The 15,002-nt window shown below is 42.4% G+C and overlaps 1 protein-coding gene across 1 annotated transcript in view; it reads left to right on the forward strand.

Moving 5' to 3' along the window:
- NRSN1 (neurensin 1) overlaps nucleotides 1-14,556 on the forward strand; it is a 57,181-nt gene extending 42,625 nt beyond the window's left edge. Inside the window, exon 3 of the mRNA XM_068234653.1 lies at nucleotides 11,611-14,556. Within this exon, the coding sequence (XP_068090754.1) occupies nucleotides 11,611-12,009 (399 nt within the window). The 3' untranslated portion in view covers nucleotides 12,010-14,556. The remainder of the gene's footprint in view (nucleotides 1-11,610) is intronic.
- The last annotated feature ends 446 nt before the right edge of the window (nucleotides 14,557-15,002 follow it).

Raw genomic sequence — 15,002 nt, forward strand, 5'->3', positions numbered from 1 at the left:
GTCAGTTTTTAGCAAGTTAAAGTAATTTTTTTTATTGTAGACTATCCTGTATACGCATGATTGGAAATGCCCATTTCTGATTTTGCAGATATTCCAATCTCCTCTCAATTCCTGTTTTTCCAATATTCTGATTTTTGAGGAGCGTTTTATTAGTCATTTTTTGCATCAGTGAAATGCAAAAAAATGGAGAAAAAATTGAAAAATGCAATCGGAAAACTGGAACATCAGTCTTGTGATTGGTCTAAAATTACCACAGGGAACCGATTTTTGCTGAAAAATTCTGCATTCTCTGATTGGTCCAATGCTTACGAGTTCTGTGATTGGGCTGAAATGACTGAGTTGTGGTAAATTGGATTTCCGCGGAATTCTGATTTACAAATTTGAATCAGAAATGCCGATTTCCGATCAGAAACATGGACATTTCAATTTTGCAGAAACCAAATGAGCATCCCTAATCCTCCAGAAAAGGTTCATACCAATCGTGTTCAACTTATGTCAGACAGTATGAAACGGTGGTGCCCAAACTGAGATTCTTCAAAAAACCTCTGAGAAAAAGGAATGAAAGAAAAGAAGATGGCAGAAAACATACTGTAGAAATAAAGCTTGACAGTAGAGGAAATGGAAAAAGAGATCATAAGATATGAGAATAGAGAGCCCCAAGAAAATGGAAGGCTGCCACCATTCTCCCTCCACCTCACCCCAAGCGATGACTCAGTCTGTGATTAGGGAAACGTTCTAGGGCTCAATGTGTCCCTAATACCTCATACAAGGAACCCAAGTTTCCTTAAAGAGGAACTGTTACGAAAATATTAAGATACAAATAAGAAGTACATTTCTTCCAGAGTAAAATGAGCCATAAATGATTTTTCTCCTATGTTGCTGCCACTTACAGTAGGTAGTACAAATCTGACATTACCGACAGGTTTTGGGTTAGTCCATCTCTTCATGGGGGATTCTCAGCATGGCCTTTATTCTTTATAAAGACATTCTCTGAATAAGCTTTATACAGTGACGCGGGACAGCCTCCCTGCTCACCGTACACTTTTTTGGCAGTTGGACGGAGCAACTGCAATTCACTAAGTGCTTTTGAACATAAATAAAACCCTAAGAACCCCCTATGAGAAGATGGGCTAGTCCAAAATCTGTCGGTAATGTCAGATTTCTACTACTTACTGTGTGTGACAGCAACATAGGAGAAAAGTAATTTATGGCTCATTTAACTCTGGAAGAAACGTACTTCTTATTTGTATATGTTAACATGTATTTTACATTTTTAGAATTTCGCAACAGAGGTCCTTTAAGTTTCTTGAATTTATCTTGCACTATACTTGCCATTCGTTCAGGTACAATTAGGTTGATAACATTGGTTTTTACTTCCTCGGATTAGACTGTGGTTTTCCTCCAAGCCCTAGCGATCATTTGCTTAGCTGCTACTAGAATAACGGTGGCTACTGGAACTGGAAAGTTAGGAAATGTTAGAGTTTAGTAGCGCATTCTAAGGGACTTTGTGAATGGGTACATCGAGCAGACTTTTCAGCTTATGGCAAGACCAGAAAATATGAGTCATATGGCCTCTGAACCCACACTTTGTAAAGCATTTGTCATCAAGGCTTACTCTTAAATGGGCTAGCCTAGTTGGAACTAGGTACCACCAAAGAAGAACTTAAAAGTTCTCCTCCACAGTGGCTAGATTGATGGATTTTAGGGACCAGCTGTCAAATATGTTTCCAAGAGTCTTCTGTTGAATCTCTAAGGAAGTTTTTCTCACATTTATTCTGGTAAGAGTTTTTCTGGTAAGACTGTTTAAAATATCGGGATGGGACATTGATTTGGTTATAGAGGGCAGAGATCTGGAAGTTTCAGACAGAATATTTCAAATCTGATCAAATTTAAAAGGAATTGTGTGTAGCTACAGACTCAAGATGCAATCCAGTGGTGAATGTAAAGATATTGTTTATGGCACAATAAAATACTCACTGGGACCCTTGTCTCCCATCATCATCCACTCAAACACTTATATCACACTAGTCAACTACATGTTGGGTGGCTCCAGGATAAGAACCTGGTCATACCTGAGAGACAGACTGCAAATTCCAATAACCAACATATTTTCAATTAGATTATTTAGATCATATTGTATGAAAGCAGAGAAGCTTGTAGACTCAATTAATCATAAAAATCACATTATCGAAGGTTTCTTTAAAGAACTGGTCAATGACATTTTGGATTTTTTTCATACGTACCATCACTACTGATTTCAATAATGGTTGAAATAGTTTGGTTCCTTTATTGCGGTAGGTTAATTAAATGTGATCTTTTCTTTCAATCTGGATGATCTGATCAAATACTGTATACCATTGCTTGCAGAAAAAAAGTAAAGTATCATGAATTGGAATTGGAAAATGTAAATTACATGTGTACATTTATACCAGAGTAAAATTAATACATTTATTTTTCCTATGTTACCATTGCTTACAGTAGGTAGTAAAATCTGACAGGTTTTGGACTAGTCTATCTCCTCAAGGGGGGGGGGGTATTTCCTTTATTATTTACAAAAGTAAATAAGTACCGTATATACTCGCAAGCAAGCCGAATTTTTGACCCCCCAAAAGTGGGCCAAAAGTTGGGGGGTCGGCTTGCTTGCGAGACATGTTGGCTCCTTCTAACAATCCCCCCCCGCGGCCGCCGCTGCTATTAGCTTACCCGGCGGCTTCCCATATCCCTCCCTCCGTCTCCAGCACGGGCTTGTAAATAGTTCGCAGCAGCTCGCCCCACGGCGGCTGCTGTGTGATGACGGAGGAAGCTGTAGGCAGAGCGGTTCCCATAGCAACGGCGATACACATCGCCCGTACAGGAAGCCGCTCTGCCTACAGCTTCCTCCATCATCACACAGCAGCCGCCGTGGGGCGAGCTGCTGCGATCTATTTACAAGCCCGTGCAGGAGACAGAGGGAGGGATATGGGAAGCCGCCGGGTAAGCTAATAGCAGCGGCGGCCCCGGGGGGGGGGGGGGACACTATCTACCTATACTGAGCACTATACTAGCTATACTGGGGCACTATAATAGCTATACTGGGGCACTATTCTAGCTATACTGGGCACTATTCTAGCTATACTGGGCACTATACTAGCTATACTGAACACTATACTAGATATACTGAGCACTATACTAGCTATACTGAGCACTATACTAGCTATACTGAGCACTATGCTAGCTATACTGGGGCACTATACTAGCTATACTGAACACTTTACTAGCTATACTGTGGCACTTTACTAGCTATACTGTGGCACTTTACTAGCTATGCTGTGGCACTTTACTAGCTATACTGGGCACTATACTAGCTATACTGAGCACTATACTAGCTATACTGAGCACTACCTACCCATACTGGACACTATACTAGCTATACTGGGACACACTGGAGGGAATCACACGGCCAGCATTTCCTACCCCCGGCTTACATGAGGGTCAATCATTTTTTCCTGTTTTTTCAGTTAAAAGTTGGGGGGTCGGCTTATATGCGGGTCGGCTTGCTTGCGAGTATATACGGTACTTTTTGAAATAAAATAAAAAATGCCCTGAGAAACGCCTACGAGGAGTTGGACTTGTCCAAAACCTGTCAGATCTGTCAGGTTTTTACAGCTTCCTGTAAGTGACAGCGGCGTAGGAAAAAAATGTAACTTATAGTTATGAACATTGTACATAATGTACATAGAGTACATCTTTTATGTATGCATACACATGTTTTAGATTTTAAAAATTTACATGATAGTGGTCCTTTAATGCATATTTACAAATTATAATCAGAAACACTTTAGATGGGTTATGGTGATTACACTTGTACAACCTTCATTGTTAATGAATGGCATTAAGTCTACTCCTAGGTGAAAACTAAACTCCTTCAACATACAATATTCCTATATATAATGTAAACAGCAGAACTGTGCTGGAGTTTGTAATCCAGCAGTGAAAAAGCTACATGCTCACTTTATACAGGATCTTCTCAAAAAATTAGCATATTGTGATAAAGTTCATTATTTTCTGTAATGTACTGATAAACATTAGACTTTCATATATTTTAGATTCAAATACACACAACTGAAGTAGTTCAAGCCTTTTATTGTTTTAATATTGATGATTTTGGCATACAGCTTATGAAAACCCAAATTTCCTATCTCAAAAAATTTGCATATTTCATCCGACCAATAAAAGAAAAGTGTTTTTAAAACAAAAAAAGTCAACCTTCAAATAATTATGTTCAGTTATGCACTCAATACTTGGTCAGGAATCCTTTTGCAGAAATGACTGCTTCAATGCGGCGTGGCATGGAGGCAATCAGCCCGTGGCACTGCACAGGTGTTATGGAGGCCCAGGATGTTTTGATAGCGGCCTTAAGCTCATCCAGAGTGTTGGGTCTTGCGTCTCTCAACTTTCTCTTCACAATATCCACCAGATTCTCCATGGGGTTCAGGTCAGGAGAGTTGGCAGGCCAATTGAGCACAGTAATACCATGGTCAGTAAACTATTTACTAGTGGTTTTGGCACTGTGAGCAGGTGCCAGGTCGTGCTGAAAAATGAAATCTTCATCTCCATAAAGTTTTTCAGCAGATGGAAGCATGAACCCACTTTTGAACTAGAAACAGCGGCAGAAGTGCCTGACCTGGGCTACAGAGAAGCAGCACTAGACTGTTGCTCAGTGGTCCAAAGTACTTTTTTTGGATGAAAGCAACTTTTCCATGTCATTCGGAAATCAAGGTGCCAGAGTCTGGAGGAAGACTAGGGAGAGGGACATGCCAAAATGCCTGAAGTCCAGTGTCAAGTACCCACAGTCAGTGATGCTCTGGGGTGCCATGTCAGCTGCTGGTGTTGGTCCACTGTGTTTTTATCAAGGGTAGGGTCAATGCAGCTAGCTATCAGGAGATTTTGGAGCACTTCATGCTTCCATCTGCTGAAAAGCTTTATGGAGATGAAGATTTCATTGTTCAGCACGACCTGGCACCTGCTCACAGTGCCAAAACCACTGGTAAATGGTTTACTGACCATGGTATTACTGTGCTCAATTGGCCTGCCAACTCTCCTACCCTGAACCCCATAGAGAATCTGTGGGATATTGTGAAGAGAAAGTTGAGAGACGCAAGACCCAACACTCTGGATGAGCTTAACCACTTCCCGACCGCTTAACGCACAGCGGCGGCCGGGAAGTGGAGCCCTGAAGGACCGGCTCACCCACAGAGGCGGCGGTCCTTCTAAGGGCATGGGCGGAGCGATCGCGTCATCCGTGACGCGATCCTCCGCCGGCGCCTGTCACCGCTCGCCCGCCGCAACATCCCGCCGGCTATACGGAAGCGCCGGCGGGATGTTAACCCCGCGATTGCCGCATACAAAGTGTATAATACACTTTGTAATGTTTACAAAGTGTATTATACAGGCTGCCTCCTGCCCTGGTGGTCCCAGTGTCCGAGGGACCACCAGGGCAGGCTGCAGCCACCCTAGTCTGCACCCAAGCACACTGATTTCTCCCCCCCCTGCCCCAGATCGCCCACAGCACCCATCAGACCCCCCCTGCCCACCCCCCAGACCCCTGTTTGCACCCAATCACCCCCCTAATCACCCATCAATCACTCCCTGTCACTATCTGTCAACGCTATTTTTTTTTATCCCCCCCCCTGCTCCCTGCCCCCTCCTGATCACCCCCCACCACTCAGATTCTCCCCAGACCCCCCCCCCCCAGACCACCTCCCCCTGTTTACTGTATGCATCTATCCCCCTGATCACCTGTCAATCACCTGTCAATCACCTGTCAATCACCTGTCAATCACCCGTCAATCACCCCCTGTCACTGCCACCCATCAATCAGCCCCTAACCTGCCCCTTGCGGGCAATCTGATCACCCCCCCACACCAATAGATCGCCCACAGATCCGACATCAGATCACCTCCCAAATCCATTGTTTACATCTATTCTCTCCTCTAAACACCCACTAATTACCCATCAATCACCCATCAATCACCCCCTATCACCACCTGTCACTTTTACCTATCAGATCAGACCCTAATCTGCCCCTTGCGGGCACCCAATCACCCGCCCACACGCTCAGATTGCCCTCTGACCCCCCCTTATCAATTCACCAGTGCATTAATTACATCTGTTCTTCCCTGTAATAACCCACTGACCTCCTGTCAATCACGTGCCAATCACCTATCACCCATCAATCACCCCCTGTCACCCCCTGTCACTGCCACCCATCAATCAGCCCCTAACCTGCCCCTTGCGGGCAATCTGATCACCCACCCACACCATTAGATCGCCCGCAAACCCGCCGTCAGATTACCTCCCAAATGTATCGTTTACATCTGTTATCTTCTCTAAACACCCACTAATTACCCATCAATCACCCCCTATCACCACCTGTCACTGTTACCTATCAGATCAGACCCTAATCTGCCCCTTGCGGGCACCCAATCACCCGCCCACACGCTCAGATTGCCCTCAGACCCCCCCCTTATCAATTCGCCAGTGCATTAATTACATCTGTCCTTCCCTGTAATAACCCACTGATCACCTGTCAATCACCTGCCAATCACCTATCACCCATCAATCACCCCCTGTCACTGCCACCCAACAATCAGCCCCTAACCTGCCCCTTGCGGGCAATCTGATCACCCACCCAGACTAATAGATCGCCCGCAGATCCGACATCAGATCACCACCCAAGCGCAGCGTTTACATCTATTCTCTCCTCGAAACACCCACTAATTACCCATCAATCACCCCCTATCACCACCTGTCACTGTTACCCATCAGATCAGACCCTAATCTGCCCCTTGCGGGCACCCAATCACCCGCCTACACGCTCAGATTGCCCTCAGACCCCCCCTTATCAATTCGCCAGTGCAATATTTACATCTGTCCTTCCATGTAATAACCCACTGATCACCTGTCAATCACCTGCCAATCACCTATCACCCATCAATCACCCCCTGTCACTGCCACCCATCAATCACCCCCTGTCACTGCCACCCATCAATCACCCGCTGTCACTGCCACCCATCAATCAGCCCCTAACCTGCCCCTTGCGGGCAAACTGATCACCCACCCACACCAATAGATCGCCCGCAGATCCGACATCAGATCACCACCCAAGCGCAGTGTTTCCATCTATTCTCTACCCTAAACACCCACTAATTACCCATCAATCACCCCCTGTCACTGCTACCTATCAGATTAGACCCCTATCTGCCCCTAGGGCACTCAATCACCCGCCCACACCCTCAGAATGCCCTCAGACCCCAGCCCTGATCACCTCGCCAGTGCATTGCTTGCATCTATTCCCCCCTCTAATCACACCTTGAGACACCCATCAATCACCTCCTGTCACCCCCTAGCACACCTACCCATCAGATCAGGCCCCAATTTGCCCCGTGTGGGCTCCTGATCACTCGGCCAAACCCTCAGATCCCCCTCAGACCCCCTTCCGATCACCTCCCCAGTGCATTGATTGCATCTATTTTCCCCTCTAACCACCCCCTGAGACACCCATCAATCACCTCCTGTCACCCCCCTAGCACTCCTATCCATCAGATCAGGCCCAATACAACCTGTCATCTAAAAGGCCACCCTGCTTATGACCGGTTCCACAAAATTCGCCCCCTCATAGACCACCTGTCATGAAAATTTGCAGATGCTTATACCCCTGAACAGTCATTTTGAGACATTTGGTTTCCAGACTACTCACGGTTTTGGGCCTGTAAAATGCCAGGGCGGTATAGGAACCCCACAAGTGACCCCATTTTAGAAAAAAAGACACCCCAAGGTATTCTGTTAGGTGTATGACGAGTTCATAGAAGATTTTATTTTTTGTCAAAAGTTAGCGGAAATTAATTTTTATTGGTTTTTTTTCACAAAGTGTCATTTTTCACTAACTTGTGACAAAAAATAAAATCTTCTATGAACTCGCCATACACCTAACGGAATACCTTGGAGTGTCTTCTTTCTAAAATGGGGTCACTTGTGGGGTTCCTATACTGCCCTGGAATTTTAGGGGCCCTAAACCGCGAGGAGTAGTCTAGAAAACAAATGCTTCAAAATGATCTGTGAATAGGACGTTGGGCCCCTTAGCGCACCTAGGCTGCAAAAAAGTGTCACACATGTGGTACCGCCGTACTCAGGAAAAGTAGTATAATGTGTTTTGGGGTGTATTTTTACACATACCCATGCTGGGTGGGAGAAATTTCTATGTAAATGGACAATTGTGTGTAAAAAAATCAAACAATTGTCATTTACAGAGATATTTCTCCCACTTAGCATGGGTATGTGTAAAAATACACCACAAAACGCATTATACTACTTCTCCTGAGTACGGCGGTACCACATGTGTGGCACTTTTTTACACCCTAAGTACGCTAAGGGGCCCAAAGTCCAATGAGTACCTTTAGGATTTCACAGGTCATTTTGCGACATTTGGTTTCAAGACTACTCCTCACGGTTTAGGGCCCCTAAAATGCCAGGGCAGTATAGGAACCCCACAAATGACCCCATTTTAGAAAGAAGACACCCAAAGGTATTCCGTACGGAGTATGGTGAGTTCATAGAAGATTTTATTTTTTGTCACAAGTTAGCGGAAAATGACACTTTGTGAAAAAAAACTATTAAAATCAATTTCCGCTAACGTGTGAAAAAAAAATAAAAACTTCTATGAACTCACCATACTCCTAACGGAATACCTTGGGGTGTCTTCTTTCTAAAATGGGGTCATTAGTGGGGTTCCTATACTGCCCTGGCATTTTAGGGGCCCTAAACCGCGAGGAGTAGTCTTGAAACAAAAATGACCTGTGAAATCCTAAAGGTACTCATTGGACTTTGGGCCCCTTAGTGCAGTTAGGGTGCAAAAAAGTGCCACACATGTGGTATCGCCGTACTCGGGAGAAGTAGTATAATGTGTTTTGGGGTGTATTTTTACACATACCCATGCTGGGTGGGAGAAATACTTCTGTAAATGACAATCTTTTGATTTTTTTACACACAATTGTCCATTTACAGAGGTATTTCTCCCACCCAGCATGGGTATGTGTAAAAATACACCCCAAAACACATTGTACTACTTCTCCCGAGTATGGCGATACCACATGTGTGGCACTTTTTTGCACCCTAACTGCGCTAAAGGGCCCAAAGTCCAATGAGTACCTTTAGGATTTCACAGGTCATTTTGAGAAATTTCGTTTCAAGACTACTCCTCACGGTTTAGGGCCCCTAAAATGCCAGGGCAGTATAGGAACCCCACAAATGACCCCATTTTAGAAAGAAGACACCCCAAGGTATTCCGTTAGTAGTATGGCGAGTTCATAGAAGATTTTTTTTTTTTGTCACAAGTTAGCGGAAATTGATTTTAATTGTGTTTTTTCACAAAGTGTCATTTTCCGCTAACCTTTGACAAAAAATAAAATCTTCTATGAACTCACCATACTCCTAACGGAATACCTTGGGGTGTCTTCTTTCTAAAATGGGGTCATTTGTGGGGTTCCTATACTGCCCTGGCATTTTAGGGGCCCTAAACCGTGAGGAGTAGTCTTGAAACAAAATTTCTCAAAATGACCTGTGAAATCCTAAAGGTACTCATTGGACTTTGGGCCCTTTAGCGCAGTTAGGGTGCAAAAAAGTGCCACACATGTGGTATCGCCGTACTCAGGAGAAGTAATATAATGTGTTTTGTGGTGTATTTTTACACATACCCATGCTGAGTGGGAGAAAGATCTCTGTAAATGGACAATTGTGTGTAAAAAAAAATAACAAATTGTCATTTACAGAGATATTTCTCCCACCCACCATGGGTATGTGTAAAAATACACCCCAAAACACATTATACTACTTCTCCTGAGTACGGCAATACCACATGTGTGGCACTTTTTTGCAGCCTAACTGCGCTAAGGGGTCCAAAGTCCAATGAGCACCTTTAGGCTTTACAGGGGTGCTTACAATTTAGCACCCCCCAAAATGTCAGGACAGTAAACACACCCCACAAATGACCCCATTTTGGAAAGTAGACCCTTCAAGGTATTCAGAGAGGGGCATGGTGAGTCCGTGGCAGATTTCATTTTTTTTTTTGTCGCAAGTTAGAAGAAATGGAAACTTTTTTTTTTTTTTTTTCTCACAAAGTGTCATTTTCCGCTTACTTGTGACAAAAAATAATATCTTCTATGAACTCACTATGCCTCTCAGTGAATACTTTGGGATGTCTTCTTTCCAAAATGGGGTAATTTGGGGGGTATTTATACTATCCTGGAATTCTAGCCCCTCATGAAACATGACAGGGGGTCAGAAAAGTCATAGATGCTTGAAAATGAGAAAATTCACTTTTTGCACCATAGTTTGTAAACGCTATAACTTTTACCCAAACCAATAAATATACACTGAATGGGTTTTTTTTAATCAAAAACATGTTTTTCCACATTTTTCGCGCTGCATGTATACAGAAATTTTACTTTATTTGAAAAATGTCAGCACAGAAAGTTAAAAAAATCATTTTTTTTGCCAAAATTCATGTCTTTTTTGATGAATATAATAAAAAGTAAAAATCGCAGGAGCAATCAAATAGCACCAAAAGAAAGCTTTATTAGTGACAAGAAAAGGAGCCAAAATTCATTTAGGTGGTAGGTTGTATGAGCGAGCAATAAACCGTGAAAGCTGCAGTGGTCTGAATGGAAAAAAAGTGGCCGGTCCTTAAGGGGTAGAAAGCCCTAGGTCCTCAAGTGGTTAAAGGCTGCTATCGAAGCATCCAGGGCCTCCATAACACCTGAGCAGTGCCACGGGCTGATTGCCTCCATGCCACGCCGCATTGAAGCAGTCATTTCTGCAAAAGGATTCCCGACCAAGTATTGAGTGCATAACTGAACATAATTATTTGAAGGTTGACTTTTTTTGTTTTAAAAACACTTTTCTTTTATTGGTCGGATGAAATATGCTAATTTTTTTAGATAGGAATTTGGGTTTTCATGAGCTGTATGCCAAAATCATCAATATTAAAACAATAAAAGGCTTGAACTACTTCAGTTGTGTGTATTTGAATCTAAAATATATGAAAGTCTAATGTTTATCAGTACATTACAGAAAATAATGAACTTTATCACAATATGCTATTTTTTTGAGAAGATCCTGTATTTTCCTCAACCAAAATTATCATTCCTTATCATTTTAGCTGGAATTCTGAAGAGTGTACAGTTTTCACCAAATGTACCTGGCCTGCCTCCCCTCTAGTGATTCAGTGGAAGGACTACTACAAAGGAAGTACCCAGAGCAGGGTTCTGCTCATGGATCCTCCTCCTCTCCTCTTCATAAAGCCCTGGTTCTCTAAGCTGCTGCTGAAAATGATCTCTAAAGATTATTTTCGGTGACGATCACTGCAGATGGAAACTATTTGCAAACCATAACACGTGTCCATTACTTTACAGCAAGCTCGTCTCTTTGGTTTTGTGTTCGGAGAGTGACTACCAGCTTTCAGCTCTAGAGCTGATCAGAACCTTTTTTAGGCTTTTTGAAGCAGACCTAAGTACTAATTTGTATTTTAAAGTTGAAATGATGTGCAATAATTAACTTTGCTTGTTCTTCTTGCAGGTCGGACTCATATCAGGCATTGTCCTCATGCTGACAGGTATAACGGTACTTGCTGTTGGATTTCTAGTGCCACCTAAAATCGAAGCATTTGGAGAAGATGATTTTCTGGTGGTGGACAGTCACGCTGTCCAGTTCAATGGAGCACTTGATATCTGTAAATTGTCCGGCGCTATTATGTTTTGCATTGGGGGAACAACATTGGCAGCGTGTCTTCTGATGTCTGCATTTGCCAAAAGTTACTCCAAAGAAGAGAGGTACCTACAACAGAAATTTAAAGAGAGAATAGCAGACCTTAAGGCTCATGTGCATCCGGTGACGAAGGCCCCCGCTCCTGGAGAATCCAAGATACCTGTCACGCTGTCCAAAGTGCAAAATGTCCAACCTTTGTCTGAAACCTGACATTTACCAGTTATTGTAAATTTAAAGAGGTCAGCTTTTGTGTTACAGTAAAACATTGTATTTTGCTGTACAGTTTAACTGTACCTGGCTGAGAATTATATGATAACTAAGCCAAACAATAGCAAAACATGAAAAGATTCTTGCGTTATTATGGGAGTAAAAACCGCTATTAACATTCAGTATGTCCTATCAGTAGCCCAGTCTGACAATAGCAACACACTGCTTGTTTGTGTTTAATTTCTCAGTCATCTACTATGTAATCACATTAGGTATCCAATATGATAGAATCAGTACCAGCAGGAATATGGGAATAAGACACATACTGATAATGAAGAACTCAAGTAAGGATGATAAAGGATAAATATACACTTTACGTTTTCAAATATTATTCCTAGACTGACTTTCGTCAGTAAATTATATCTTTCTATCCTTTTGTGTTTTGTTTTGTTTTTGTTTCTTTGTAAGTTTATATGGTTGTTCCTCGGTGTCTACTCTAAATACATAATCTGCTGTAGTCGTCTTTTGCAAAGCTCTGCCAGTTTCCTACATTTTGCACATATATCAGCACTTAGAAAAAATGAAAGTAAGTGACTGCTCTTGCAATATCATTGCATAGAGCAGGGGCGTCAAACTCAATTACGTAAGGGACCAAAATCTAAAACACAGTCTAAGTTGTAGGCCAAATTGTTGATTAAGATTTAACATTTATTGAACAGTCTCAAACTAGCTATAGCGACCATAGAGGGCCTGCTCCTTCCCCTTTACCTGCTCCAGTGCTGGTTCAGGTCTCCTCTCATCTTCCTGTCAGCCACACCTGCTATGCTGCACACCTCTGGCTCTGAATGCATGTCATGTGATCGGGAGGAGGTATGGAAGCATAGAATGCCAGGAAGAACAGTAGGATACAACTCCTCACTGAAGCAGGTGAATTTTGCACTGCTCCTCTGCTCTACTCTGCTATGAGGGGGGATGGTGTGTGGGTGTGCATTTTACTAGCCACCAGGGGATGTTGGAGGGATTTTGATCCCAGGAGGGTGTCCCGTGGGTTGTTGCTGCACCCCAGCTCAAACTGACAATGTTTAACCAAAACTAATGTCACCGTTGTGCTCCTCTAAATGAGAGGACAGTGTGCTGTCATTCTTTTACTGCTTACAGTGGTGGATGTTTGAAGTACTTGAGGGACACATAAAATAGCATAAAGGCCTACCTTCAGCCAGCAGGCCTTGAGTTTGACACCCGTGGCATAGAGCATTCAGTATTATTGACATTTGTAATTTTTACCTTTTAGAAATGTTTTGTAATTTAAAACTTATCATCTGCACAAGTTTTAGCCAACTTTTTTTTCTTGGTTTTAATGAGTTTGAAGATAATCAGATAGATGAATGGCTTTCATTATGTCTTCAAGATCAATGGCATTATCTTTAGGGTGCTTTCACAATGGGCCCATTCACCTTGGTTTGTTGGCTCAGCGGTGCATTGGGTTCTATCGCAATAACGCAAGCCAAGTTGTGCGCTGTTAGACAACATGCACGTTACGCCTGCGTTTCAAAATAATGCAGTGAGCTACTGGCACTGTGATGTGCACGTTACTGGAAGACGCTAATTGTGAAATAAATTGGGAGGTTCCGGATGTACATCTTAATGGATTCAATGTGAAGTTATCTTTAAAGCAGACCTGAACTCAGAACTTCCTCTCTGCTCTAAGAGCTAAGCAACAGCATAATAAACTTTAAAGAAAAAACATTTCTTTGTTACAGCTGATACAATTCCTGCAATAAATCTTCAGTGTGTCTACTTTCAGCTTTCATGAAAGCAGGCATAGGGTTAGCGTCCTGTGTTTACAAATTAGCTGCTCTCCTGAGGCAGCCAGCTGACATAGCTGAGAGATCAAATTACAGTGGTGATTCGTCACAGATGAGGGGGAATTAGACAGGATAAACGCTCAAAATACATACAGGGTGCGTTTCTCTATGTTTTCCATGTGTCCTGTGCAAGAGATCAGGTCCACTTTAAAGACAAGTGATTGAATGGTCTGGGCTTGATTTCTTACTGGTGTCCCTTAACGCTCACTCGATCATACAGAGAGTGTTCTCAAAAGGATGCTGCAAGAATAATTGAAATAACAAATATTACTAAGGGTTATACTTTTATTTAGCATGCCCTGCAGTTCGCCTTTAAATCACACCCATGGTTTCCCCAACTCTACTCTTAATTTGAATTACATTTGAATATATAATAAGGAAAGCTTGGGAAAACTGAGTCTTGGTATCTATGTTATTAATTCCAACATTAAAATGAATGCATGACTACAGGAAGACTATGTTCCTTCTAGTTTGTTGTATGGACAGATAATGATTTCACATATACTGGTTGCTAGATCTCATTAGAAGATGCTGGGATTATATAAGGAGAATGAAGCCTTTGTTTTATCATGTTTTAGGCAGAGAGGACTTGTGACTGATTGTTGCTACACAGCTTTCATGTTAATTTGCTCTAGTATCAGTAGTTAAATAATACAAAAAGTGCTTAAAGGGGCACTACAGCGAAAAACTGTAAAATTTGAAATATGTGCAAACATATACAAATAAGAAGTAAATTTATTCCAGAGTATAATGAACCATAAATTACTTTTCTTCTATGTTGCTGTCACTTACAGTAGGTAGTATAAATCTGACAGAAGGGACAGGTTTTGGTCTAGTCCATCTCTTCATAGGGGATTATCAGCAAGGCTTTTATTCTTTATAAAGATATTCCTGAAAAAGGATTTAAAAAATGATGCTGGCCAGCTTCCCTGCTCCTTACACAGTTTATGGCAGTTGGGCAGAGCAACTGCCATTCACTAAGTGCTTTTGAAAATAAATATATCCCTGAGAATCCCCTATAAAGAGATGGACTAGTCCAAAGCCTGTCACTTCTGTCAGATTTCTACAACCTACTGTAAGTGACAGCAACATAGGAGAAAAGTAATTTATGGCTCATTTTACTCTGGAAAA

Source organism: Hyperolius riggenbachi, chromosome 5 (genome assembly GCF_040937935.1).
Source record: "Hyperolius riggenbachi isolate aHypRig1 chromosome 5, aHypRig1.pri, whole genome shotgun sequence".
Taxonomy (NCBI): Eukaryota; Metazoa; Chordata; class Amphibia; order Anura; family Hyperoliidae; genus Hyperolius; species Hyperolius riggenbachi.